At 42.4% G+C, this 27,435-nt stretch overlaps 1 protein-coding gene across 3 annotated transcripts in view; it reads left to right on the top strand.

The window, feature by feature from the left end:
* LOC139401602 (zinc finger protein 385B-like) overlaps positions 1-27,435 on the top strand; it is a 91,383-nt gene that overhangs the window by 34,279 nt on the left and 29,669 nt on the right. For all 3 annotated transcript variants that reach the window (XM_071145726.1, XM_071145727.1, XM_071145728.1), the window contains one exon: positions 2,428-2,538. In XM_071145726.1, coding sequence (XP_071001827.1) covers positions 2,428-2,538 — 111 coding nt within the window. The remainder of the gene's footprint in view (positions 1-2,427; positions 2,539-27,435) is intronic.

The raw sequence follows: 27,435 nt of genomic DNA, 5'->3' as shown, positions 1-27,435 counted from the left end.
TAGACTAACGGACTCGCTGGCCAAGAACGACTTGCATCTCGACAGATTTTTGAATCTGTTCTCTCTTCTGTATAATCCAGATTTCATAATATTCTATGTGAGCTAGCAAGAGGTAGGAGAGAGAGCATCAAATACAATGCATTTGGAAAGTATTCAGACCCATTGACTTTTTCCACAAATAGTTTTTTCCCCCTCATCAAGCTACACACAATACCCGATAATGACGAAGCAAAAACAGGTTTTTAGAAATGTTTGCATATTTGCACATCACGTTCAAGTCCGGGCTCTGGCTGGGCCACTCAAGGACATTCAGATTTGTCCCCAAGCCACTCTTGCGTTGTCTTGACTGTGTACTTAGGGATGTTGTCCTGTTGAAGGTGAACCTTCGCCCCAGTCTGAGGTCCTGAGCATCCACACAGCATGATGCTGACACCATCATGCTTCACCGTAGGGATGGTGCCAGGTTTCCTCCAGATGTGACGCTTGGCGTTCAGGCCAAAGAGTTCAATCTTGGTTTCATCAGACCAGCGAATCTTGTTTCTCATGGTCTGAGAGTCCTTTAGATGCCTTTTGGCAAACTCCAAGCGGGCTGTCATGTGCCTTTTACTGAGGAGTGGATTTCCATCTGGCCAGGTCCGTGGGGCGACGCACAATTGGCCTAGCGTCATCCGGGTTAGGGGGGGATTGGTCGGTAGGGATCTCCTTGTCTCATCGCGCACCAGCGACTCCTGTGGCGGCCCGGGCGCAGTGCGCGCTAGCCAAGGTTGCCAGGTGCACGGTGTAGCCTCCGACACATTGGTGCGGCTGGCTTCCGGGTTGGATGCGCGCTGTGTTAAGGAGCAGTACGGCTGGTTGGGTTGTGTATCGGAGGACGCATGACATTCAGCCTTCGTCTCTCCCGAGCCCGTACGGGAGTTGTAGCAATGAGACAAGATAGTAGCTACTACAACAATTGGATACCACGAAATTGGGGAGAAAAAGGGGTACAATTCAAAAAAATAAAAAAAAATTAAAAGAATATATACATAAGTATATGGATGAGCAATGACAGAGCGGCATAGGCAAGATGCAATTGATGGTATAAAATACAGTACCGTATATACTGTACATATGACATGAGTAATGCAAGACATGGAAACATTATTAAAGTGGCATTATTAACATGACTAGTGATCCATTTATTAAAGTGGCCAATGACTTCAAGTCTGTATGTAGGCAGCAGCCTCTCTATGTTAGTGATGGCTGTTTAACAGTCTGATGGCCTTGAGATAGAAGCTGTTTTTCAGTCTCTCGGTCCCAGCTTTGATGCACCCGTACTGACCTCGCCTTCTGGGTGGTAGCGGGGTGAAAAGGCAGTGGCTTGGGTGGTTGTTGTTCTTGATGATCTTCTTGGCCTTCCTGTGACATCAGGTGCTGTAGGTGTCCTGCCGTACCAGGCGGTGATACAGCCTTACAGGATGCTCTCAATTATGCACCTGTAAAAGTCAAATTTATTCAGCCTCTTGAGGTTGAGTAGGCGGTGTTGCACCTTCTTCACCACACTGTCTGTGTGGGAGGACCATTTCAGTCCTCCCTGACCATGGCCCTTCTCCCACGATTGCTCAGTCTGGCCGGGCAGCCAGCTCTAGGAAGAGTCTTGGTGTTTCCAAACTTCTTCCATTTAAGAATGATGGAGGCCACTGTGTTCATGGGGACCTTCAATGCAGCAGAAATTTGTTAGTACCCTTCCCCAGATCTGTGCCTCGACACAATCCTGTCTCAGAGCTTCTTCGATCTCATGGTTGGGTTTTTGCTCTGACATGCACTGTTACTGTGGGACCTTATATAGACAGGTGGGTGCCTTTCCAAATCATGTCCAATCAATTGAATTTACCACAGGTAATAAAGTTAAAGTTGTGGAAACATCTCAAGGATGGAAACAAGATGCACCTGAGGTCAATTTCAAGTCTCATAGCAAAAGTTCTGAATACTTATGTAAAAAAGGTATTTCTGTTTTTTATTTTTAATGCATTTGCTAAAAAAAAATACAAATATTTGTTGTTATTGTGGGCTATTGTGTATAGATTTCTGAGAAGTTTTTATTTAATCAATTTTAGAATAAGGCTGTAATGTAACAAATGTGGAAAAAGTCAAGGGGTCTGAATACTTTTCGAAGGCACTGTATGTCTTTAACACCTTTCTCTGTAGATGAGCGTCACTGGGTAGTGAACACTACCAGGCTACCATCTGTCCTCCTTCAAGGTGTTCACTCTCCACTGATCTTGGGGTGCTGCTAGTCTGTGGAAGCCAGCTAATGTGTTAGTTAGATGGAAGAGAGCTCACTATCTCTCTCTCTCTCTCTCTCTCTCTCTCTCTATCGCTCACTCTCTATCTCTCCAGTGTCGGTTCGACACTTAACAGTTGCACTCCTGTCTTCTTGTCTTCCAGATGGATCCCGTGCAGAAAGCCGTAATAAACCACACATTTGGGGTCCCCATCCCTCTGAAGAAAAAACAAGTGATTTCCTGTAACATCTGTCAACTACGCTTCAACTCAGATGTAAGTACAGAACAAGACACCCTCTGGAAGAGAGACAGTGTGATAACGTGTAAATATGTACAGTACGTCATTCTTTATTTTGTATATTTTTCTTGTAGAAAAATGTACTAATACATTCAGGAGAAAGTTCAGATAAAATGATTCATACAGTATAGAGTAGTAGTAAAAATCATTCAGATGAAATATTACATTCAAACAGGATCAACCCCATGAAAAAGACTTCTTACTTAAAGGGATAGTTCATCCAAATTACAAAATGACACATTGGTTTCCTTACCATGTAAGCAGTCTATGGTATGACAGCAATCCATTATTTGGTTTAGTTTCCCTGACACATCCCATTCAAGTCATGGTACCAGTATTAGCATTTTTTGCGCATCATGTCCACATCATCCGAAAGTATCTAAAATTTAATGTGAAGCTCAACAAATATAAGTTACTTTTTTGAGCTTCACAGTTAATTTTAGATACTTTCAGATGATTTTAACATGATGCGCGAAAAGTGGTAATATCAGTACCATAACTTGAATGGGATTTGTGCCACAAATGCTAAAACATTAGAATGGATTGCTGTCATACCTTGTCCATAGACTGCTTACAGGGTGAGGAAACCAATGTGTCATTTTGTCATTTGGGTGAACTATCCCTTTAAACATAAGTGAAGGCATATCTTCAGCCTAATTAAGTCAGACATACTGTATATAAATATCTGAGATTTTGAATAATTAATAATGTACTGTAATGTAGTGTATATTCTTTGGGTCAAGCTAAGAGGACATATTTCTTTACAAGCTGTTGACTGCCCATTACTTGTTTCAATGGCTGCTGTAGTATAATAGTTGTGCCTCCAATCTTCTTACAAGTCTGTATTCCCCTTCCAATCAATCAATCAATGGCAAATCCTGAAAGCGGTTTGAACACATCTGATGACGCATTGTGTACAAAATGGTTTGAAGTTGTTTTGTAGTGCAGACCAGACTAGTACTGGAAAGGTGGATATTTTTTGACAAGTTAGACCACAGTATGGGCTATTATAGAGAGACTGTTGTAATCTATAATAGCCCATACTCTGTTGTGCCTGACAGTACAGATGGGTAGTTTTAGTTTAGACACAACCGAATCAGTAGAGGCTGGTGACTTGAAAAATTGAGGAGGATGGGAGACCAACTGTATAGACGTGTAACGCACAGAGATGACAAAGTGTGTTTCAAAACTCGTCAAAGACTAATTATTTTAACCTAAAGCATTTAAAAAATGCATTTATGGTACAATATATTGGGGAATGGGAATGAGAGGGCTACTTACACTTAGTGTGGGAAAGGGATCACAGCAGTGATTGAATGAGGTAATGAGGCATGAGTTGAGGTGTTCAGAGGCTTGACCAGTGCAGGACAGGAATTGACTGAGAAGACAAAAAACAATAACACAACACTCTACACAATTAGACAAAAGAGCTAAGAATGAGTTAGTCCAAGCAAGGAGTAAAATCATTGATGTGTAATAATGTGATTGACTCTACATACAGGAATGAGAGAACATTTATTGCGGTACTCAGTGCTTGGAGGGGAAACATTCAATGTGCCAGTGGATGAGTGGGCACATGAGACAGGGCTTCAGTTCATGTCAGGAGAAAGTTGACAAAGGTCGTGGAGTGGAGTAGTCATCCCCTCTTAATCAGGGAACAGGAGGGGACTTAGCGGTAAATACAAATAGCAGATACATTCCATTACAGCTGCTCTATCGTAGGTTTGGACAACAAGTTTCTCTATGAACTTAAACTCAGATCTCAAAATGCATAAAGTCAACCACAGACTGCGCATCTTGCCCACTTGAAACATCAAAGTATCCCAAGAAACGTTCCTGAATTAAGCCCTGATCATCCACATACCTGACGATAACTGACAACTGCAAGCAGACTGGTGGCACCGCAGGTCCCAGAGCGGTGGGGCAATTTTTACCCCCTGGGGCCTGGAGTTTTTCCTTATATGTTAACCTAACTAGGAAAATTCTGGACCATATAAGGTATGCCAGTGATTAATCAGTTGTTAAAAGGTTATATATGGGCTATGATGGAACCAGAGTTTTAACTCCTGATAAAACTCCTAGCCCTGGGGGGATGAAAACCCTGTCAAACTGCAGCTACCTTATATTTGTTCATATAAATTATATTTAGTCTAGATTAGGAGGGGGATTTCCTCTACCCAGACACATAGACAACAACTGATAGACAATATAACCCTCAGGGCTGAGCTTGCTTTCAACATGTTTGCATCATGCAGGCTTATGCAACTGTCACTATTATGTTGATTCATTCATTCATTCCAGTTAATCATTATGGATTAAAAACGTATAGGCAGCCTAGCCAGCCCAATTTTGAATATGAACTAAATTTGATCACATTTTCTCCTGACACTCAAATGAACTATAAATACATAACGTTACCAATTAGTTTACCCTGACCAGATGGACAGGGCGCATAGGCTGTATGCATCTGCTCTTATTAGTAGCCTACAGTTGATCAGACTGAAAAATAGTCTCGTTTTCACCCCATACAGTGTGTCAGATCTCTAATGTTTAGGTGTAGCCTAGGCTGATGTAACATTTATATCATGAGTTTTTGCTTGTCTCTCCGGAGTGATTATGTGTTATCATCTTTGCTAAATATATAACCGGCGGAGGAAAGTGGAAAGCCTAACAGGCTGACTACACCGCTCGCGTCGCTTGCTAAAAATACATTTAGAAATCTATATTATTCAATTGTTACACCCACACTGCTCACGCGTGCCAACGAGCATCTGCGTTGCCAAGGGCTAAAATAGAAGTCAGATCTATTTGTGATGCAGATCGCACTGCAAGTCCTGCCTCTCCCATCTCCTCATTGGTTTATAGAAGCAGATACCCAAGTGCCAATCCCCTCATTGGTTATACCCACGTGGGTGACTGAAAGATGAACAAGGTCAGTGGCGATAATGCACCTAATTTATGAAAGTTGCCAATCGCAATATAAAGTCAAGAGAAGAAAAGGCCTGAATGGAGGAGAGATGACTAGAAACGATTCGGTTGACCATTTTATGTGTGGATTAATTGTCGGAGTAGAGGTCCTTGTGCATTTCAGGTAAAATAACAACTCAATGTTTATATCCCAGGACAAATTAGCTAACAACAGCAAGTTAGCTAAATAGGGAAAATTAGCTAGCAAGTGCAAGCTAGCTAGCTAAATTGCCATAAATATTTAATGCTTTTCGACCATGTCCTTGTGCCTTCTAAAAGCAAATGATTGCATGCCCAAAATCAAAGGCAAGGCCAGCAATAAAGGCGGCTTGATGAAAGGCTCCCTGTTAACCAGCTATACTTTTGATACCAGTTGTTATTGAACACCCTCACCTTTCATCCTTCTTCATGAAACTGATCTCAGGCAAAGGTCGACCCTCACTTTTAATTCTCACCTTTTCTGTGTACCCCAGAGAATGTAAGGGGTTCTTCAACAAAAACTCCACAATATTTTAGGGCAGCATTGGCCATTCTACCATTCTGCCGCAGAAAACTGCACACTCGCGCTGGTAGCTATCTTGCTACTGGAGATAGCAAGGATTTTTTTACATAAATTGCACTAAATGGACACAAAAATAAAGTTCTAAAACCAAGAAAACTATTTATAATATACCTCCTCAGCCTCCTGTAATTTGAAAAAAATAATTGAAATTGAATAATATCCCAAAAATGCTCAACTATCACTTTTCACTTAATCTGTGGCACAATCCCAATACCACTCAATAGGTTAATTCTCTGATCCTAATTCTATGATTGGATGGACACCATGTCAGTTCATACTACAAAAGCTTTGATTGGTTGGAGGATATCCTCCGGGGGTGGACATAATTACCATGTATGCCTATGGAAGGAGGTGAGGCCTACGAGCCTCCTAGGTTTTGTTTTGAAGTCAATATAGCCAGAGGAGGACAGACACTAGATGTCCTCTGGCTGCACAATGGTGCTACCCCAGAGAGTGCTGTTGAAGTTACTGTAGACCTTAATTGCAAAACAGTGTTATTTAATCAATTATTTGATGACATAATGTATTTAATATAGTTTTATCTAAAAACGCTAACATTTTTACTCTTATTATTTTTATGAAAATTCACTGAGGAGGATGGTCCTCCCCTTCCTCCTCTGAGGAGCCTCTGGACATTACATAGCCTTCTGTGTGACCAGACTGTTTGAGCTCTGTTGTACCCGACAGCACAGGAGGATATTTTTAGTTTAGACAACCACCATGTGTCCTACTGTGCGGCCAGACTGTGGTAGTCTAGCCTTGTTTATACCTGGTTCTAACATGCATATTTTTTCCTGATCTTGTCCACATTCTGATCGTGCCCACATTTTTAGACAGGTGTAGATTATTAAAAGATGCATTATGAACTGTTTGTGATCAGATCTTATAAGTGTAAATGAGAAAGATCCGCACAAGATGAGGACGAAGGACACATGTTAGCAGCAGGTATAAACAGGGCTTCTGTAGTATCCCATGGGAAAAGTGTTGAAGACCAAATAGTACAGGTGGACACAACTAAACATGGCCTATTATGTAGTATCCCATGACAGACAAAACATTTTAATCTACGAACTGTCCAGAACACAGGAGATTTGGTTCTTGATGCCGGGATGACCAACTGTGTGGCCAGTCTGTTGTGGTCTGTTCTCCCCCCATAGGGAAGTGGTAATTACTTCCTGTATTGCCATGTTGTTTCCCTCTGCTGGCCTTGAATAAGGTATTATAATGGGAGATTAATGATATTGGGGTGGCAGAGAGCCCAGTCTGATAGAGGGGTCCCACTCTGAAAAGTAATTGAGGAAAGGTTTCCTCAAAGCGATGAAACAAGACACAGGGTTTATCCCCAATGGCATCCTATGCCATATAAAGTAGATTACTTTTGTCCAGGGCCCATAGGGCTTGTTAAAAAATAATAAAGACATTTCAAATGTCATGTTTACAGATGAAGTCAGAAGTTTACATACACGTAGGTTGGAGTCATTAAAACGTGAGTCAATTAGGTCAGTTAGGATCACCACTTTATTTTAAGAATGTGAAATGTCAGAATAATAGTATAGAGAATGATTTATTTCAGCTTTTATTTCTTTCATCACATTCCCAGTGGGTCAGAAGTTTACATACACTCAATTAGTATTTGGTAGCATTGCCTTTAAATTGTCTAACTTGGGTCAAATGTTTCAGGTAGCCTTCCACAAGCTTCCCACAATAAGTTGGGTGAATTTTGTCCCGTTCCTCCTGACAGAGCTGGTGTAACTGAGTCAGGTTTGTAGGCCTCCTTGCTTGCACACGCTTTTTCAGTTCTGCCCACAAATTTTCTATAGGCTTGAGGTCAGAGCTTTGTGATGGCCACTCTAATAACTTGACTTTGCTGTCCCTAAGCCATTTTGCCACAACTTTGGAAGTATGCTTGGGGTCATTGTCCATTTGGAAGACCCATTTGCGAATAATCTGTTTGTAAACAATTGTTGGAAAAAATGACTTGTGTCATGCACAAAGTAGATGTCCTAACCGACGTGCCAAAACTATAGTTTGTTAGCAAGAAGTTTGTGGAGTGGTTGAAAAATGAGTTTCAATGACTCCAACCTTTTATTTATTTAACCTGGTAGGCTAGTTGAGAACAAGTTCTCATTTACAACTGCGACCTGGCCAAGATAAAGCACAGCAGTTCGACACATACAACAGAGTTACACATGGAATAAACAAACATACAGTCAATAATACAGTAGAAAAAAGAAAAATCTATATAGTGAGTGGAAATGAGGTAAGGTAAGGGAGGTAAGGCAATAAATAGGCCATGGTGGCAAAGTAATTACAATATAGCAATTAGATTCTCTATTTTGGTTAGGCCAGGGTGTGACTAGGATAGGCATTCTAGGTTCTTTATTTCTTTGTTTTCTATTTCTTGTTTTTGGCCGAGTGTGGTTCCCAATCAGAGGCAGCTATCACTGTCTCTGATTGGGAGTCATACTTAGGCAGCCTTTTTCCCACCTGTGTTTTGTGGGTAGTTATTTTCTGTTTAGTGTCTGCACCTGACAGAACTGTTTAGTTTTTTCAATTTGTTATTTTTGTTTGAGTGTTTCTGAGTAATAAAGAATCATGAACACTTACCACGCTGCGTTTTGGTCCGATCCTCATTCCGACGAGAGTCGTGACAACACTGGAATGGTAGATGTGCAGAAGATGAATGTGCAAGTAGAGATACTGGGGTGCAAAGGAGCAAGATAAATAAATAAATACAGTATGGAGATGAGGTAGTTGGATGGGCTGTTTACAGATGGGCTATGTACAGGTGCAGTGATCTGTGAGCTGCTCTGACAGCTGGTGCTTAAAGCTGGTGAGGGAGATATGGGTCTCGAGCTTCAGTGATTTTTGCAGTTTGTTCCAGTCATTGGCAGCAGAGAACTGGAAGGAAAGGCGACCAAAGAGGAATTGGCTTTGGGGGTGACCAGTGAGATATTCCTGCTGGAGCGCGTTCTACGGGTGGGTGCTGCTATGGTGACCAGTGAGCTGAGATAAGGCGGGGCTTTACCTGGCAGAGACTTGTAGATGACCTGGAGCCAGTGGGTTTTGCGACGAGTATGAAGCGATGGCCAGCCAACGAGCGCATACAGGTCGCAGTGGTGGGTAATATATGGGGCTTTGGTGACAATGGATGGCACTGTGATAGACTGTATCCAATTTGTTGAGTAGAGTGTCGGAGGCTATTTTAAAATGACATCGCTGAAGTCGAGGATCGGTAGGATGGTCAGTTTTACGAGGGTATGTTTGGCAGCATGAATGAAGGATGCCTTGTTGCGAAATAAGAAGCCGATTCTAGATTTAATTTTGGATTGGAGATGCTTAATGTGAGTCTGTAGTCCACATATTCTAAGTCAGAACCGTCCAGAGTAGTGATGCTGGACAGGCGGGCAGGTGCGGGCAGTGATCGGTTGAAGAGCTTGCATTTAGTTTTACTTGCATTTAAGAGCACTTGGAGGCCACGAAAGGAGTGTTGTATGGCATTGAAGCTTGTCTGGAGGTTAGTTAAAAGTGTCCAAAGGAGGGCCAGAAGAATACAGAATGGTGATGTCTGCATAGAGGTGGATCAGAGAATCCCCAGCAGCAATAGCGACTTCATTGATGTATACAGAGAAGAGAGTCTGCCCGAGAATTGAACCCTGTGGCACCCCCATAGAGACTGCCAGAGGTCCGGACAACAGGCCCTCCGATTTGACACACTGAACTCTATCAGAGAAGTAGTTGGTGAACCAGGTGAGGCAATCATTTGTGAAACCAATGCTGTTGAGTCTGCCAATAATAATGTGGTGATTGACAGAGACGAAAGCCTTGGCCAGGTCGATGAATACTGCTGCACAGTAATGTCTATTATCAATGGCGGTTATGATATCGTTTAGGACCTTGAGCGTCGCTGAGGTGCACCCATGACCAGCTCTGAAACCAGATTGCATAGCGGAGAAGGTACGGTGGGATTTGAAATGGTCGGTAATCTGTTTGTTGACTTGGCTTTCGAAGACCTTAGAAAGGCAGGGTAGGATATAAATAGGTCTGTAGCAATTTGGGTCTAGAGTGTCTCCCCCTTTGAAGAGGGGGATGACCGTGGCAGCTTTCCAATCTTTGGGAATCTCAAACGATACAAAAGAGAGGTTGAACAGGCTAGTAATAGGGGCTGCAACAATTTTGGCAGATAACTTTAAAAAGAGAGGGTCCAGATTGCCTAGCCCGGCTGATTTATAGGGGTCCAGGTTTTGCGGTTCTTTAAGAACATTAGCTATCTGGATTGGGGTGAAGGAGAAATGGGGGAGGCTTGGGCGAGTTGCTGTGAGGAGTACAGGGCTGTTGACAGGGTTGGGGTTGCCAGGTGGAAAGCATGGCCGGCCGTAGAAAAATTCTTATTGAAATTCTCAATTATAGTGGATTTTTCAGTGGTGACAGTGTTTCCTAGCCTCAGTGCAGTGGGCTGCTGGGAGGAGGTGCTTTTATTCTCCATGGACTTTACAGTGTCCCAGAACTTTTCTGAATTTGTGCTACAGGATGCAAATTTCTGCTTGAAAAGGCTAGCCTTAGCTTTCCTAACTGCCTGTGTATATTTGTTCCTAACTTCCCTGAAAATCTGCATATCACGGGGCTATTCGATGCTAATGCAGAACGCCACAGGATGTTTTTGTGCTGGTCAAGGGCAGTCAGGTCTGGAGAGAACCAAGGGATATATCTGTTCCTGGTTCTACATTTTTTGAAAGGGGCATGCTTATTTAAGATGAGGAAGGCACTTTTGAGGAAGGCACTTTTAAAGAATGACCAGGCATCCTCTGACGGGATGAGGTCAATATCCTTCCAGGATACCCGGGCCAGGTCGATTAGGAAGGCCTGCTCGCTGAAGTGTTTTAGGGAGTGTTTGATAGTGATGAGGGGTCGTTTGACCACAGATCCGTTATGGATGCAGTCAATGACACACTGAACTCTACCAGCGACGTTTTTGGTGATCGCTGAGATTTGAGTTAAAAACTGCAGAGGTATATTTGGAGGGCAATTTGGTTAGGATGATATCTATGAGGGTGCCAGTGTTTACGGATTTGTGTTGTACCTGGTGAGTTCATTGATCATTTGTGAGAGATTGAGGGCATCAAGCTTAGATGGCCGGGAGGATGGCCGGGATGTTAAACATGTCCCAGTTTAGGTTACCTAGCAGCACAAGCTCTGAAGATAGACGGGGGGCAATCAGTTCACATATGGTGTCCAGGGCATTGCTGGGGGCAGAGGGTTGTCTATAGCAAGCGGAAACGGTGTTTCTGGAAAGGTGGATTTTTAAAAGTAGAGGCTCGAATTGTTTGGGTACAGACCTGTATAGTAAGACAGAACTCTACAGGCTATCTCTGCAGTAGATTGCAACACCGCCCCTTTGGCAGTTCTATCTTGTCGGAAAATGTTATAGTTAGGGATACAGTGAGGGTAAACCTGTAAATAGGGTGATGATGAAAGAGATATTGTCTCTAGAAATATAATTTACACCAGGTGATATGACCGCATGTGTGGTAGGTGGAACTGAAGTGTTAAATAAGGCGGATTGAGCAGGGCTAGAGGCTCAACAGTGAAATAAGGCATTAAATACTAACCAAAACAGCAATGGACAAGGCATGTTGACATTAGCGAGAGGCATGCGTAGCCGAGTGATCATAGGAGTCCAGTGAGTGGCTTCAGGCAGCTTGCGGGCCGGGGCTAGCAAGCTGACAGAAGGGCCTTGGAGGGACGTTGCGACAGAAGAAAGTCTGTTGTGGCCCCCTCGTGCTATTACTGCTGCAGACGGATCAGCAGAACTCTGTGTGGTAAACCAGACCAATTGGCAGAATAGGTATAGTGGCCAAAGAATTTGTCCGGTGGGCCTCTTAAGCTAACAGTCCCATGTGCTCTGGACAGCTAGCAGGCCGCGGCTAGCATGCTAGTGGATGGGATTTCAGGAGACAAAGCGACGGCGGAGCGAGTTGAGAAAAACCCCATCGGGCGAATCACATCGGTGGTCCAGTCGTGATGAGTCGGCGGGGTCCAGGCCAGTTGGCAAAAAGAGGTATTGTAGCCCAAGTAGTGGCTTATGGTCCTGCCGTGTAGTTCTGGGCTGATCCCTCACCTTCCTCATGATCATTGATGCCCCACGAGGTGAGATCTTGCATGGAGCCCCAGACCGAGGGTGATTGACCAGCATCTTGAACTTCTTCCATTTTCGAATAATTGCGCCAACAGTTGTTGCCTTCTCACCAAGCTGCTTGCCTATTGTCCTGTAGCCCATCCCAGCCTTGTGCAGGGCTACAATTTTATCCCTGATGTCCTTACACAGCTTTATGGTCTTGGCCATTGGAGAGGTTGGAGTCTGTTTGATTGAGTGTGTGGACAGGTCTCTTTTATACAGGTAACGAGTTCAAACAGGTGCAGTTAATACAGGTAATGAGTGGAGAACAAGAGGGATTCTTAAAGAAAAACTAACAGGTCTGTAAGAGCCGGAATTCTTACTGGTTGTTAGGTGATCAAATACTTATGTCATGCAATAAAATGCAAATTAATTACTTAAAAATCATACAATGTGATTTTATGGATTTTTGTTTTAGATTCCGTCTCTCACAGTTGAAGTGTACCTATGATAAAAAATTACAGACCTCTACATGCTTTGTAAGTAGGAAAACCTGCAAAATCGTTAGTGTATCAAATACTTCTCCCACTGTATATACGGGGAAAAAACAGGGGAAAAAACAACAATGTTTACAAGGGACAGGAAGGGACAAGGCAAAAACACACGTCCGACTGCTACGCCATCTTGTATGTAAACTTCCGATTTCAAATGTAAATGCCAGAACCAGACACGAACCTGACACCCTCAACACACAGGGGGACAAACACTTGCCTGGAGTTGACAGTATTCCCTCCCCCATATGCCCGCCGAGGCACAACTATGACAACATAACCAACAAAAACGGGTCACAACGCCTGCAGCTCTATTGCATCCTGGGTATGTACATAGTAAATGGTAGGCTTTGAGGGGCTCCTATGGTAGGTACACCTATAGCTCATCTCTTGGCAGTTGTACTATAGACTACTTTATCACTGACCTCAACCCAGGGTCTCTCAGAGCGATCACAGTCAGCCCACTGACACCCCTATCAGATCACAGCAAAATCACAGTTTACTTGAACAGAGTGATACTCAGTCATGAGGCATCAAAGCCAAAGGAACTGAGTAATATTAAGAAATGCTATAGATGGAAGGAATGTATTGTGGAAACCTACCAAAAAACAATTAGGCAACAACAAATTCAGTCCCTTTTAGACAATTTCCTGGACAAAACATTCCACTGTAATAGTGAAGGTGTAAACTTGGCAGTAGAAAATATAAAATATATATTTGACCTTTGATAGCTTCCCAATCAAATCTAAAAATGTCCAACAGAATACCAAAGAATATGAACAATGACAAATGGTTTGATGAAGAATGCAAAAGCCTAAGAAAGAAATTGAGAAACCTGTTCTACTAAAAACAGAGACCTAGGAAACCTGAGTCTACGCCTTCACTATGGTGAATCACTAAAAGAATACAGAAATACACTACGGAAAAAGGAGGAACAGCACGTCAGAATTCAGCTCAATATAATTGAAGAATCCATAGACTAACCACGTCTGGGAAAATTGGAAGACACTAAACAAACACAAGGAATTATCTATCCAAAATGGAGATGTATGGGTAAACCACTTCTCCAATCGTTTTGGCTCTATAACAAAGAACAAACAGCAAAAACATATACATGATCAAATACAAATCTAAGAATCAACTATTAAAGACTACCAGAGCCCACTGGATTATCCAATCACCTTGAATGAACTACAGGACAAAATAAAAACCCTCCAACCCAAAAGGACCTGTGGTGTTGATGGTATCCTCAATGACATGATAAAATATACAGACAACAAATTCCAATCTGCTGTACTTAAACTCTTTAACATCATCCTTAGCTCTGGCATCTTCCCCAATATTTGGAAACAAGGACTGATCACCCCAATCCACAAAAGTGGAGACAAATTTGACCCCAATAACTACCGTCTGATATACGTCCTTCTCTCTGTCCACGATATCCTGGGGTTATGCAACTGTAACCAGGGGAAACCTAAAACTACGGAGTGTGCAGGAGAGTCTAAGATGAGGAAAGTTATGTGTTCATTGTGGTAATGAGCAACTGTGAGGGAAATGGGAATCGTGGTCTGATACACCAGTCCGGTTCCTAGAGGACGGTTGTCTAGGGCATGGACTGGGATAGGGTTTGTAAAGGGACTAAAGGAATGCATAATGATAAGGCCACTGACTAGTTTAGGAAATTGCTTGCAGAACTTGAGTCCACTAGGGCAGGACTCAGTGGTGGGCCAGGATAGTCCAGGAAGGTGACCGGAAGGAGGACGGGCTGGGTGGACAGAGAGGAGCAAGGCATGTCCACGCCTACCTGGGGCGGTGCAGGAGCACTCCTCGGCCTGTCTCTTCCTCGCCTGGTTCTCCTTCTGCGACAGGTGTTCCAGGGGTGGTACGACTCCCCGCAGTAGGAGCAGAGACCCTGTTGACGGCGGCGTTGACGTTCCCCTGGGGGAAGGTGCATTATGCCCACCTCCATGGGCTCAGTCTCGCTGGAGGTTCCTGGGAGAGACCCGAACTCCTGGGATGGGAGACGACGGGAACGCAGGAGATTATCCTGGCGGATGACCATGGCGATGAGCTGGTCCAGCTTGAGGTCCTCATTGCAACAGGCCAGATCGGGTCTGGACGTCCGCCTGTAGCCCGCTGCGGAAAACCATCAACAGGGCCTAGTTGTTCCAGCCAGTGGACGCAGACGCTGTCCTGGACCCCTGGCGTAGACGGAGGAGACGCTCACCTCCCTCTCGGCCCTCTGTAGGGTGGTCGAAAAAGGCACGGAAGAGTTGGGTGAAGCGCTCATAGGACTGCACTTCTGGACCGTCCCTCTCCCAGATGGGAGAGCTCGGCCTGTCAGAACCGAGATCACCAAGGCCACCTTGTACCTCTCAGAGGCTGTCCCGGCATGACGGGCAAAGTGGAGGTCACACTGCAGGAGAAACCCGCTACAGTGAGCTGGGCTGCCATCAAACCACTCTAGGAGGGGCAGGTGGACGTTGCTGATCAGATCAGGTGATGTAGATGGTGGTGGGGTGGCTGGACCGACCGCGGGGAGCTGGGAAGGTGATGGTGTAGCCTGCAGCTGGCGTACGGTCTGGAGCACCTCGTAGTTGCTCCAGGCACGGGTCATGGTATAAGAGCTTTGCTCCTATAGCGGAGAGGTCGGGATGTCCTGCTGCTTCCTATTCTCTTGGGTCGGTCATTCTGTCACAAGTGTAGAGAGGAAGGACAGGAAAACAAGTAACATTTACAATGACTGACAAATACAAATAACAGAGGGAGTATATACAGTATACAGTGATAGAGTGGGTGTGTGTAATGATGACGAGACAAGTCCGGGGTTGATGAGTGAAGGGCGTTTGCCAGCAGCAGGTTAGGCAGTAGCTAGATGGCCGGTGACGCCGAATGCCTGAGCTGGACAGGAAGGGGAGTCAATGTGAAAGCTGATGTGACAGCTACCTGAGCCTGACGAGCCAAACATTATAAATAAAGGAGAGCCGCACACTCTAGGAGCTCAAAAGCAAAAAATGTAACATGCATATATTAGCATCTGGGACAGGCAGTTTACTCTGGGCACCTTATTCATCCAAGCTACTCAATACTGCCCCCCTGTCCGATTCGACAGGCAAGCTGTCTTCATCAGACAGCTTGCCTGTCGAAATGTTGGATATTACATTTTTTGCATCTGAGCTCCTAGAGTGTGTGGCTCTCCTTTATTTTTAACCTCTCTGGGATATGTGGGACAGTAACGTCCCATGTCGCCAACAGGCAGTGAAAGTGCAGGGCGCCAAATTAAAAACAACAAAATTCCTCAAGCATACAAGTATTTTACAAGTATTCTTTTTAATCCAGCCACAGTGTCTGATTTAAAAAATGCTTTACAGCAAAAGCACCACAAACGATTATGTTAGGTCACCACCAACTCACAGAAAAACACAGCCATTTTTCCAGTCACAAAAAGCACAAAGAGATAAAATGAATCACTAACCTTTGATGATCTTCATCAAATGACACTCATAGGACTTCATGTTACACAATACATGTATGTTTTGTTCGATAAAGTGCATATTTATATAAAAAAATCTCACTTTACATTGGCGCATTACATTCAGTAGTTCTAAAACATGCAGTGATTGTGCAGAGAGCCACATCTATTTACAGAAATACACATTATAATTGTTGATGAAAATACAAGTGTTATACATGGAATTAGAGATATACTTCTCCTTAATGCAACCGCTGTGTCAGATTTCAAAAAAAACTTTACGGAAAGAGCAAACCATGCAATAATCTGAGTACAGCGTTCAGACAACAAAGCAGCCAAAAAGATATCTGCCATATTGGGTGGTCAACATTAGTCAGAAATAGCATTATAAATATTCACTTACCTTTGATGATCTTCATCAAAATGCACAATAAATGTTTGTTTTCTACGATAATGTCCATCATTTATGTCCAAATAGCTTCTTTTGTTAGGGCGTTTGGTAAACAAATCCAAAAGCGCGTTCAGATCCAGCCGAACGTCCGACGAAAAGTTCAAAAAGATCCGTTACAGCCCGTAGAAACTTGTCAAACTATGTATAAAATCAATCTTTAGGATGTTTTTATCATAAATCTTCAATAATGTTCCAACCGGAGAATTGCTGTCTGTAGAAAAGCAATGGAAAGGTTACTCTCTCGTAACCGCGCCTCAGAGCCTGTGGCACTCTGCCAGACACCTGGCTCATTCCTCTCTCATTCGGTCCCACTTCACAGTATCATCCTCAAACAAAGTTCTAAAGACTGTTGACATCTAGTGAAAGCCTTAGGAAGTGCAACATAACCAATATCCCACTGTATCTACAATAGGGGCTGAGTTAAAAACTACAAGCCTCAGATTTCCCACTTCCTGTTTTTTCTCAGGTTTTCGCTTGCCATATGAGTTCTGTTATACTCACAGACATCATTCAAACAGTTTTAGAAACTTCAGAGTGTTTTCTATCCAATACTACTACTAATAATATGCATATATTAGCATCTGGGACAGAGTAGCAGGCAGTTTATTCTGGGCACCTTATTCATCCAAGCTACTCAATACCGCCCCCCTGTCCGATTCGACAGGCAAGCTGTCTTCATCAGACTGTCTACAATCTGAGGCTTGTAGTTTTTTAACTCAGCCCCTATTGTAGATACAGTGGGATATTGGTTATGTTGCACTTCCTAAGGCTTTCACTAGATGTCAACAGTCTTTAGAACTTTGTTTGAGGATGATACTGTGAAACGTTGGATATGACATTTTTTGCATCTGAACTCCTAGAGTGTGCGGCTCTCCTTTATTTTTAAGTTTTCTACTCTGCCAGCCAGAACCTCTCCTATATAGGTGTGCGTTTCATTTTCTTCTAGAGCCAAACATTATTGACATTTTATGAGCCCTACATTAAAGACATTTTATGAGCCCAAGCCCAAAAAAGCCCAAATGATTGTGCCACCATCCAGTACATAGCCTATGGTGACTCCCTGCTTAAAGAAAGAAAAAAACGACGCACGACAGAAAAACATAAAAGGCCATAGAAGTGGCTATTCTGTCTTGGGTAAATAAATGAAACAAGCTTCAGTAGGTTAATGCATTTGAGTGTGTACTGGATTAATGTAGTGTATTGTATTATACGGACTGGAATTACGCACCTCGTTCAAACCATGAAGATGGGAGAAAACATGCAATGCTCTGTTTACATATATAATATATATCTAAATCTCGAACAGGATTATTTTGGATTCAATTTGAATGGAGTTGATGGAGAGAGAGAATAACAGAGTGCTCAAGTACGCACTGAGTTGAAGCAATGATACTCGAGTGGTATATTGTTATATAACTCTTCAGCTGCAAATATTTTTAAAAGTATCTTTACAATAAAAAAATTAAGTGACAGATGTGTATATTAGACACGCATTCAGTCCTTATATTATCCTACTGTAGCATAGGCTATGCTGCAGCAAATGTAGGCCTACCTGTGACGAGAAAAAAAATAATAAGATGATAGTTGCATTGTGGACTGCGCTCCATAGCCTACTAAGATGCGCTGTCTGTCCCCAACCTGAGCGTTGATGATTGATCATGCAGATAGCAGAGAGAAGGCCATAGAGAAACCAAATTTAGAGAGGCATATAATTTAACAGTTCCATTTCACGTCATGCTTTTAATTGTGTTACCTTTTATTTGGTAAACTTAACTCTTCTTGAACTGCACTGTTCGTTAAGGGCTTGTAAGTATGCATTTCATGGTAAGGTCTACACTTGTTGTATTCGGCGCATGTGACAAATAAAGTTTGATATGATTTAACCCAGTTCCCTCTATTCAACCCTACTCTCACCACTCTGTTAACCTAAAGAGAAGGCCCTGTTGAAGTGTCAGATCGATTTGGCCCTGTGTCACTAACCCTGACACATTTAATATGAAATTATACCTTAATCCTCTGTCAAACTTATGCCACTCTCTGTACTGTATAAAGGCACAGCATACCTGTTCTTGTTATTATTTTGTTGGTCATAACACACAGGAATTATTTGGGCCCAGTACATTGAAGGTGATGTGCATTGGGATTTCCTATGCACTCGTCATCACACATTGGAGGAAATAGAAAGTGTTTTAAGTAAGCCTTGGTCTGTCTCTCAAATGGCACCCTAATCCAAATATAGTACACTACTTTTGGCCAGAGCCCTATGGGCCCTGTTTTGAAAAAGGTGCACTATAAAGGGAACATGGTGCTATTTGGAATGCCCTATTGGATTAGATAACAAAGTGGCTTAAAGGAAACATGATTACCCACACTGTACTTTCTTTTGATGGTGTTACATTAAAGCCTCATGTCCTCTTAGTACTGTCACTCTGGTGTTTGTCTGCCTTGTTGCTTATGCAGTGCAGGAAAGACTTATGTCTCATGCAGGGCTCATTAAAGCACCAACGCCTCTCCATCCCCATCCTGCTGCTGCTGTGTAAAACTGAGGAGTGTAATTTAAGACCTTGTATTATTCGGAGTGCTGTAGCTGTAGCTGTTATAGCGTCTCTGTGTCATCCAATCCTGGAGCCAGAGGGGCAACGAGAGGAGAGGAGCAGACGCCTACGGGCGCCGGAGCACCTCCACGATGAGATTCTAATGGAGTTTCAAGTGAGGAACAATTTCTCATAGTGTCTGTCCCAAATGGCACCCAATTCCCTGCCTAGTACACTACTTTTGGTCAACGCCCTATAGTGCAGTATATGTGAGTAGGGTGCAATTTGGGATGCAACCACAGAGCTTTTGTTTCCAGCTAAGGAGCGATATAATTCTACAATAGAATGAGAAAACAGCTGTTAAATATACAGTACTGTTCTGTATTCAGGAAGGCCTGTCGCTAGGTAACCGTGTAGTGAGCACACAGCACAGCAAATAAAATGCACTCACTAGGGGTGCATTCGTAAATTCACTCTGGCTATCTACTCCGATTTCAGAACACTTGTCTGAGTGTGCAAGAGAGCAGAATTACTGATGAATATGACCGGTGTCAGTAAACATCGGCAAAAAAAAATGAATTAAATTGTTGCCAGCAGCACAGTTACAGTCACCAATGCTGTAGATAACATGAAAAAATCTTGAAATATTAAGAGTAAACTGTTCACAGGTTTTTTTATTGCTTAAATGGAAAGGCATTTAGAATTGCCACCATCTTTAAACCCAATTTATTATATATTTAAGATACATTGTCACCTGACAATGTTTACAGTGTGGTAGCTATCTCTGATGTTTGTTAGGTTTTTAGTGGATTGTTATTGTATTTTAACATCAAGCCTCGCTACCCTTTAAGTACATTTTTGACCCTGAATACACAGATTTAGAAATTGAGTTTAGGCCTATTACGTTTCCATGCAAGCTTAGTTAGTCCTTATATTATGACTGTAAAAGAGCATTCAAGTCAAAGTCTGTGGTACTTAACGTCCTCAATTACAGATGTAGGATCTGAATTGGAGCAGTTTGCTACAGCAGAAAAATAATCTTGCAGCAACAGGAAATGTAAATTACTGTGTGGATTATAATTCATGGACATTTCTGTAGGGGTTGATACATTTTCCATAAGGGAAAATCAAGTCTGAAATTTCAAAGTGTGAATCACAAACTTTTTAAACCTCAACAACACTACAAGTTTTACATTTCCTGCATTTCAGAAATGTTCTCCTACAACAGGGTAATCAAATGAAGATTCTACATCTGTAGAACATTTTATGAGCCAGAGGTTTAGTCTGCGTCTGAAATGGTACCCTAAACTCTTCATAGTCAACACTTTATAGGGAATAGGGTGCCATTTGGGACACACATTTAGAAATGACTCATATTAGTTAAGGGCTTCTGATTAATGTGTCCAGCAGTGGTTTATGTGCAGCCTCTATAAAATAAATATGTGTTTTTTATTTAATGAATCATTTTAATTGAGTAGTTATGCTTGAGATTAAACCCATAGGCAAACTGACAGGTTTATTCAATATTTGTATATTCTGTTTTTTTCCTTACTTTGTTAAAGAGCCTTTCGATGCAGTATTTTGCAAAATAAATTAAACATGAACAGATTGGCTACCAACTTTACTGACATAACCCTATCTAGACTACACTCACCAGTATGTTGCACCATGTTCCTTTTTAGTTCTCTACCAACTTTACTGACATAACCCTATCTAGACTACACTCACCAGTATGTTGCACCATGTTCCTTTTTAGTTCTCTACCAACTTTACTGACATAACCCTATCTAGACTACACTCACCAGTATGTTGCACCATGTTCCTTTTTAGTTCTCCCGCTGTTGTTTCAGATTGGTTACTGGTAGTTGAAGAAACTTAGAGAGAAGGAGAGAGAATATCATAAGAAGTGTATGTTTGAAGTCGGACCAATATTAAATGAGTACAGTTAAGCTTCAGGGAAGAGAGAAGACAGACATGAATATAATGGTCAGTACCTCTTGATGATACCCTGACCTCTTTTCCTCAACCATTTTGGGCTAAATTGAAGAGACAGATACATATAATTGAGATGAAAGCAAAGCAGCCAGGCAGGCTAAAGCAAACACTTAAAGTATTTGAAAGTTTTCAATAGTAGTTGAACCCATGTCTGCTAGTAGTAGTACTGCTGCTGGGTATTGTCAGTGTAAAGATTGCTTAATGTTGTGTGTTGGTGCTTTGCCTCCTACATTAACATGATTACCAAGGCCAAGGAGAGCATTAGAAGAGTTAAAGGTAACAAGATAAGTGGAGGAGGCTGGAAAACGAGAGGTGATACCTACGTCCCAAACGGCACCCTATTCTTCACCAGGGCCCTTAGGACTCTGTTCAAAAGTAGTGCACTATATAGGGAATAGGGTGCCGTTTGGGACATATACAACGTCTTTCTGTCCTTGTTTCAGAGGTTTCCTTCCAGTGAGCAATTCATTTTAATTAGCTATGATTAATTTAGTAGGTGTTTCTTAACACTTAACAGGATGATATTTGGTTTCTGAGGAAAACATAGTGAAGTAAAAAAAGACCCAAACGCCAGGCCACTCCAGATTAAGCCTATCTTTAAAGATCCAATGTATCCATTTTTATCTCAATATCAAATCATTTCTGGGTAACAATTAGGTACCTTACTGTGATTGTTTTCAATTAAAATTTTCTGGGAGTGGTATGAGTGGAGAGGGGAAAATTGACAACTAGCGAGGTTGGGAACTGTCTTTCTTATTGACCTATTAGGCCTCATTTACTACATTTACCACTGTTGATGTCACCAGGCAGGCCAAAACTCCATCCCACCAAATCAGGCTGAAATGTCAAGCGATCTTTTCAAAGAGCTCTTACACTAAAATGGGTTTATCATAATTTTCACAATTTCACAGTATTATTCCAACCTCATAGTGTGGGAATATAAAACATAGGAAAACTATGCCACAACACAGCATCTGCTCCTCAATTATAGCCTCAATGGGACTGGGAAAGAAACAGACAAACACACCAATAATATATCCCACAAAGAGAAACCAAGTTTCAAGTGTATCTTTTTATGTGTAATGCATACTCACTGGAGTTCTCATCATAATGAATATGTCCAGATTAGTTGTTGCTGAAATCCCAACTTAACTAGGCCACAACACCACACACATCTGCCGACCCTATCTAGTTGCCTCACTAAGAGTGGAAAAGAAAACAGCTATAATACCATAACACACTGCACATGTAGAAATCATGGCACATTCTTTTTTCAATTAACTTTTATTACAGTAAGTCTATCAGGTTTTATTTTATATTTATTTGGTCAAGCAGTAACAGTTATTGAGTAACCAATACGTGTTTAGATTGACATGGAGTCTGCCAGGGCTAAAGTCTACACCAACATTACAGTATCTAGACCAACAGTTTTTGGGAAGGAGTTATGGCACCAAGGTGAGGTTAGATGACTGGATATGCTCTGTGACTGTGACAGTGGTGAACTGAGAGAGAAAGGTATAAGTTGTGACAGCTGGCGTGAAAACCTGAACACTCATAGTGCATAATTGGCTGATTCATCTTAGATAGTCAGTGATTCAGTCTGGGGATATAGGGCTGCACACATACACACACACAAACACACATACACACACACACACACACACACACACACACACACACACACACACACACACACACACACACACACACACACACACACACACACACACACACACACACACACACACACACACACACACAGCAAAGGCATCCGGAAGCCAATGCAGTACAGGAGTGAGTGTGTCATGAGCATGCAAGGAAAGCAGCAGTACTGCAGAACAGAACAGTCATAGGATGGCTGTCACTGACTGTTTAGCAGTACCATGTAGGAAACATGGACTAGACAGGCGTGGGGGGAACAATGTAGTGAAGCAGACAGGAAAATAGAGAAAGAAAGAGAGGGGGGAGGGAGGGATGGAGGGGGAGTGGGGGTTGGGGGGGGTTGGAAGAGAGGGTATGATAAGTGAAAAAGAATGGAGGTGAGTGATGCAGAGAGCGAGAGAGAGACAGAGAGGCAGAGAGAGAGAGGGGTGCAGAGAGAGCAAGAGTTCAAGAAAGAGAGAGGGAGAGAGAAATGCTGAGAAAGAGGTTGGTTTTCAAGAGCATCGGGCCAACTCCATTCATGAGACTGGCGCTCGGCCCTCAAGCTATAAATGTCTCTATAAAATCTGTCTGCTACTCCTCAGATTGCTGACATAATGTACTGTATATTGAACCTTAGGTGTCTGTAATGGAGAACAAACGCAAACACTAGTCATTGTGATCCAAAGACAGGTTGTAATAGTGTGCCAGTGTGTTTCTCTCTTAGACAGCTCTATGTGTACAATAGATGAGCATAGCCTGGAGGAGCAGCTGTTGAGCACTGATATCATTACAGTTTTTTTTGATTGCTAAACGACAGTGGGTACAACTGGAGTCACATGTGCAAAACTCTAACTACAGTCTGCACTACCAACAGTCACCTGAGCTAAACAGTTCACATCACCTGCAAAACTCATTCCAAGCAACACAACTCTTAACACATGGCTCAAAACACGCTCAGTGCAGCCAAACACTATGCACAACCCTCACTGAGATAACACACACTGTCACTCAGAACACACTGAGAGTAAAAACACTAGCATCAAACACCAATACAGAAAATACAAACTTTTCATCTTTACAGTTTGAACAATTTCAGTGACTTCATACAAAGTAATATTTTCTTCAAAGAAAAGAGTGACATTCTTTCACATGATTTATTAAAATTTTTAGAACATAACAATTCTTTAAGGTAAATGAAAATTAGCAGTTTGCTTCAATAGTCTGTAGTAATTTACGGAATTACAGTAATGAGAAAAAAATAATTGAGGGGCTAATCCTGCCTCTCTCTAGCATCAGGCCACAGGTTTTCTTCAACATCACATCTAATGTTTTCTCTTGCCTTGCACCTGGGGAAGTACCTTCTGGAGTGCCTAATCCATCCCTGGCAGTCCTCTGGACTCGTGTCCTCACATCCGGCACGCATGGCTTCCAAAAGAGACATTTGGTCATGTGGGTGGTGACCAAACACTTTCCACCTCCAGGCAGAGAAAAACTCCTCTATTGGGTTGAAAAGGGTGAATATGCAGGCAGGTACAAAACCATACATCTGTGATGTGCTGCAAACCAATCTGTGACAGCTGCAGAGTGGTGAAAAGCAACGTTATCGCAAACTATGACAAAAACTTGGGGATTTCTTACTGGCTCCCCCTGTTCTGCTGGCACTAGCTGAGCATAGAGCTGTTCTAGGAAAGCTATAAGCCTTTCTGTGTTGTATGGGCCAATGAGTGGTGTGTTGAGAAGCAAACCATCATTGGCCATTGCAGCACACATGGTGATATTTCCCCCCCTTTGGCCTGGAACCTCCACAGTGGCCCTTTGACCTATAACATTCCTTCCTCTGCGCCGTGTTTTGGCAAGGTTAAATCCAGCTTCATCGATAAATACTCTCTGAAAAACAGTAAGTGCACAGTTTTACTGTAGAAATGCTAGTGTTTTTTTTTACTGTAAATATTTTGTATAGCTGTATACGTAACCTCAGACGTCTTACCTGGACATATTGGTATCTTTGCTCTTTTACCCGTTCACTGTTTCTCTCGAACGGTACAGTGTATAACTGTTTCATTGTAACTTGGTGTTTCTTTAGGACTCGAGCAATAGTTGTTGTGCTGACAGAATTAACATTTTCAAATATATCATTATCAGCCAGCACTCTATCTTGAATCTCCCGCAGTTTTATTGCATTGTTGACAACAACCATGTCAACAATAGCATTTTCCTGCGCATCTGAAAATATTTTTCCTCTTCCACCTGTTGGGGGCAGCCTTTGGGTCCTGTTGTAAAAATATATTTTACAGTCAAACTTACTGGAATATATATCTGTGTAAATATTCTATAATTGCAATACAAAATAGATTCCTGTAATGTTTTCATTTACTGTAAGGATGTAACTCTCACCTGTTTGCATGATGGAAAATTCGCATTACAGATGCCACTGTGGATCTTTGCAGATTGGGTTGCACCCTCAACCCTGCCTCTCTCAATGAGAGACCATGGTTCACGACATGGTCTATAAGTGTAGCCCTTATTTCATCTGAAATAACAGCTCTTTGTCTTCCTCCACGCATCCGCCCTCTCCCTGCCACCCTTCTCCCTCCACGAACCCATCTTATCTTCCTTGTTCCCTTTCCAAAATGAGTCTTTCTGAGCTCTACCTATATATACTGTAATATGTGTGTGTGTTCACTAACAAGTCTAAAACAAGACACCTGCTTAGCCTTTCAGCTGAAATTGCAATCAGCAGTGTTTGAAAGGCATAAGGCTGAAACCTATTCCGTTTTGAATGTGTGGTTCACAGTTTTGACAGCAGTGTGTTAGCATTTGAACAAAGTGCTGTAAATCCACAGTGTTGTGCGGGTTGTGGTTAAAGTCATGGGATAAGTGTGTGGAGTTTTGAAAACTGTGTTCAAGCAATGAAAAACGAACTAGAGTTTGGTCCACATGAACTGCTGCTGTGCAGACTGTAGTTAGAGTTTTGCACATGTGACTCCAGTTGTGTCCACTGTCGTTTAGCAATCGAAAAAAACTGTAACAACACCACCTACTAAAGGTAGCAACAGAAAGGTGTTTACAATACTGTATGTTAGCCTTTTTTCCATGTGTACTCACTTCTTGTACTCCAATCAGGCATTTGATGTCATTGACAACTACAGTACATCTACTGTAGGTAACAGACAGGTTTACTCGCTCTCTGTATCGACAGTATATTAGCCTTTTTCTAGTGTGTACTCTCATCTGGTACTCTTTCGGTTGTTAATTATCTTATCTTTGCAAAATATCTATTATTAAAGGATCGTTCCACTATATCTATTCATGAATGCTTTCTTAGAAAAAATATTGAAATCAGGGCTGAGAATGAGGTGAAAATAACACTTATCAGGAAAGCAGATCTTTAAACCCTTCTCTCATTCATACACACACCACATCCACACACACACACACACACACACACACACACACACACACACACACACACACACACACACACAGACATATTGTGTCTAATTTGATCTGTGACAGAGAAAACACTTGATTTCCATTTCCGCTAGTGTTCCATCTGACTTGTGGTCACCCCGGGAAGTATGGGTGAATCATCTTGTTTACATCCCCAATGGCACCCTATTCCCTATATAGTGCACTACTTTTGACCAGGGCCCATAGGGTGCCATTGGGGATGCAACACTTGAGTCACAGCAATAATCTAATTTCACAAGTGACTCATGTGCCCACAACTCAATGACTTTCTCGAAAGATAATTCTTACTCCTGGTTGGAGGTTCTGAATTTCCATGGATACCTATGGGTTTTCTGTAAATGTTATAAGCACAGGGATATCTTCACTTCAGTTTGCATCCTCAAATTATGCAACTTGGTTTGAGAGCAAGGTAGCGGCAGTAATCCTTTCCTATAGCCACAGGGATTTGAAAGATATACGTGTGATGACTAGGATCATATACCTTTAAAAGTAATTGAGGCCAGAGTCTTCCATCTCATAAAACAGGATCATGGTTCAAGAAAAATGCCATGACAAATATTGTATTTGACAAATAATTCAACCGAGGCCCAACAGATGTTTTTCTTTACCGATTTGTCCATCAAAATCAATTTGCAGGGCCTCCCAAGTGGTGCAGCGGTCTAAATCACGGCATTGCAGTGCTAGAGGCGTCACTACAGATCGAGGTTTGATCCCGGGCTGTGTCGTAGCCGGCCGTGACCGGGAGATCCATGAGGCTGCACACAACTGGCCCAGCATCGTCCGGGTTAGGGGAGGGTTTGGCCGACTGGGATGTCCTTGTCCCATTGCGCTCTAGCGACTCCTTGTAGTTTCCTCCGACACATTGGGGCGACTAGCTTCCGGGTTAAGTGGGCAGTGTGTCAAGAGCAGTGTGGCTTGGCGGGGTCGTGTTTTTGTTTGGCGGTGGAACAAGACTGTAACTACCAATTACAGCAATGGACACTCCTACTCATTCAAGGGTTTTTCTTTATTTTTACTATTTTCCACATTGTAGAACAATAGTTTTTTAAATATTTTATTTATTTAACAAGGTAGGCAAGTTGAGAACAAGTTCTCATTTACAATTGCGACC

The sequence above is a fragment of the Oncorhynchus clarkii genome, chromosome 3 (assembly GCF_045791955.1).
Source record: "Oncorhynchus clarkii lewisi isolate Uvic-CL-2024 chromosome 3, UVic_Ocla_1.0, whole genome shotgun sequence".
In the NCBI taxonomy this organism is placed as follows: domain Eukaryota; kingdom Metazoa; phylum Chordata; class Actinopteri; order Salmoniformes; family Salmonidae; genus Oncorhynchus; species Oncorhynchus clarkii.
Note: the sequence above shows the minus strand (reverse complement) of the source record. Positions and strands in the feature narration are given on the sequence as shown.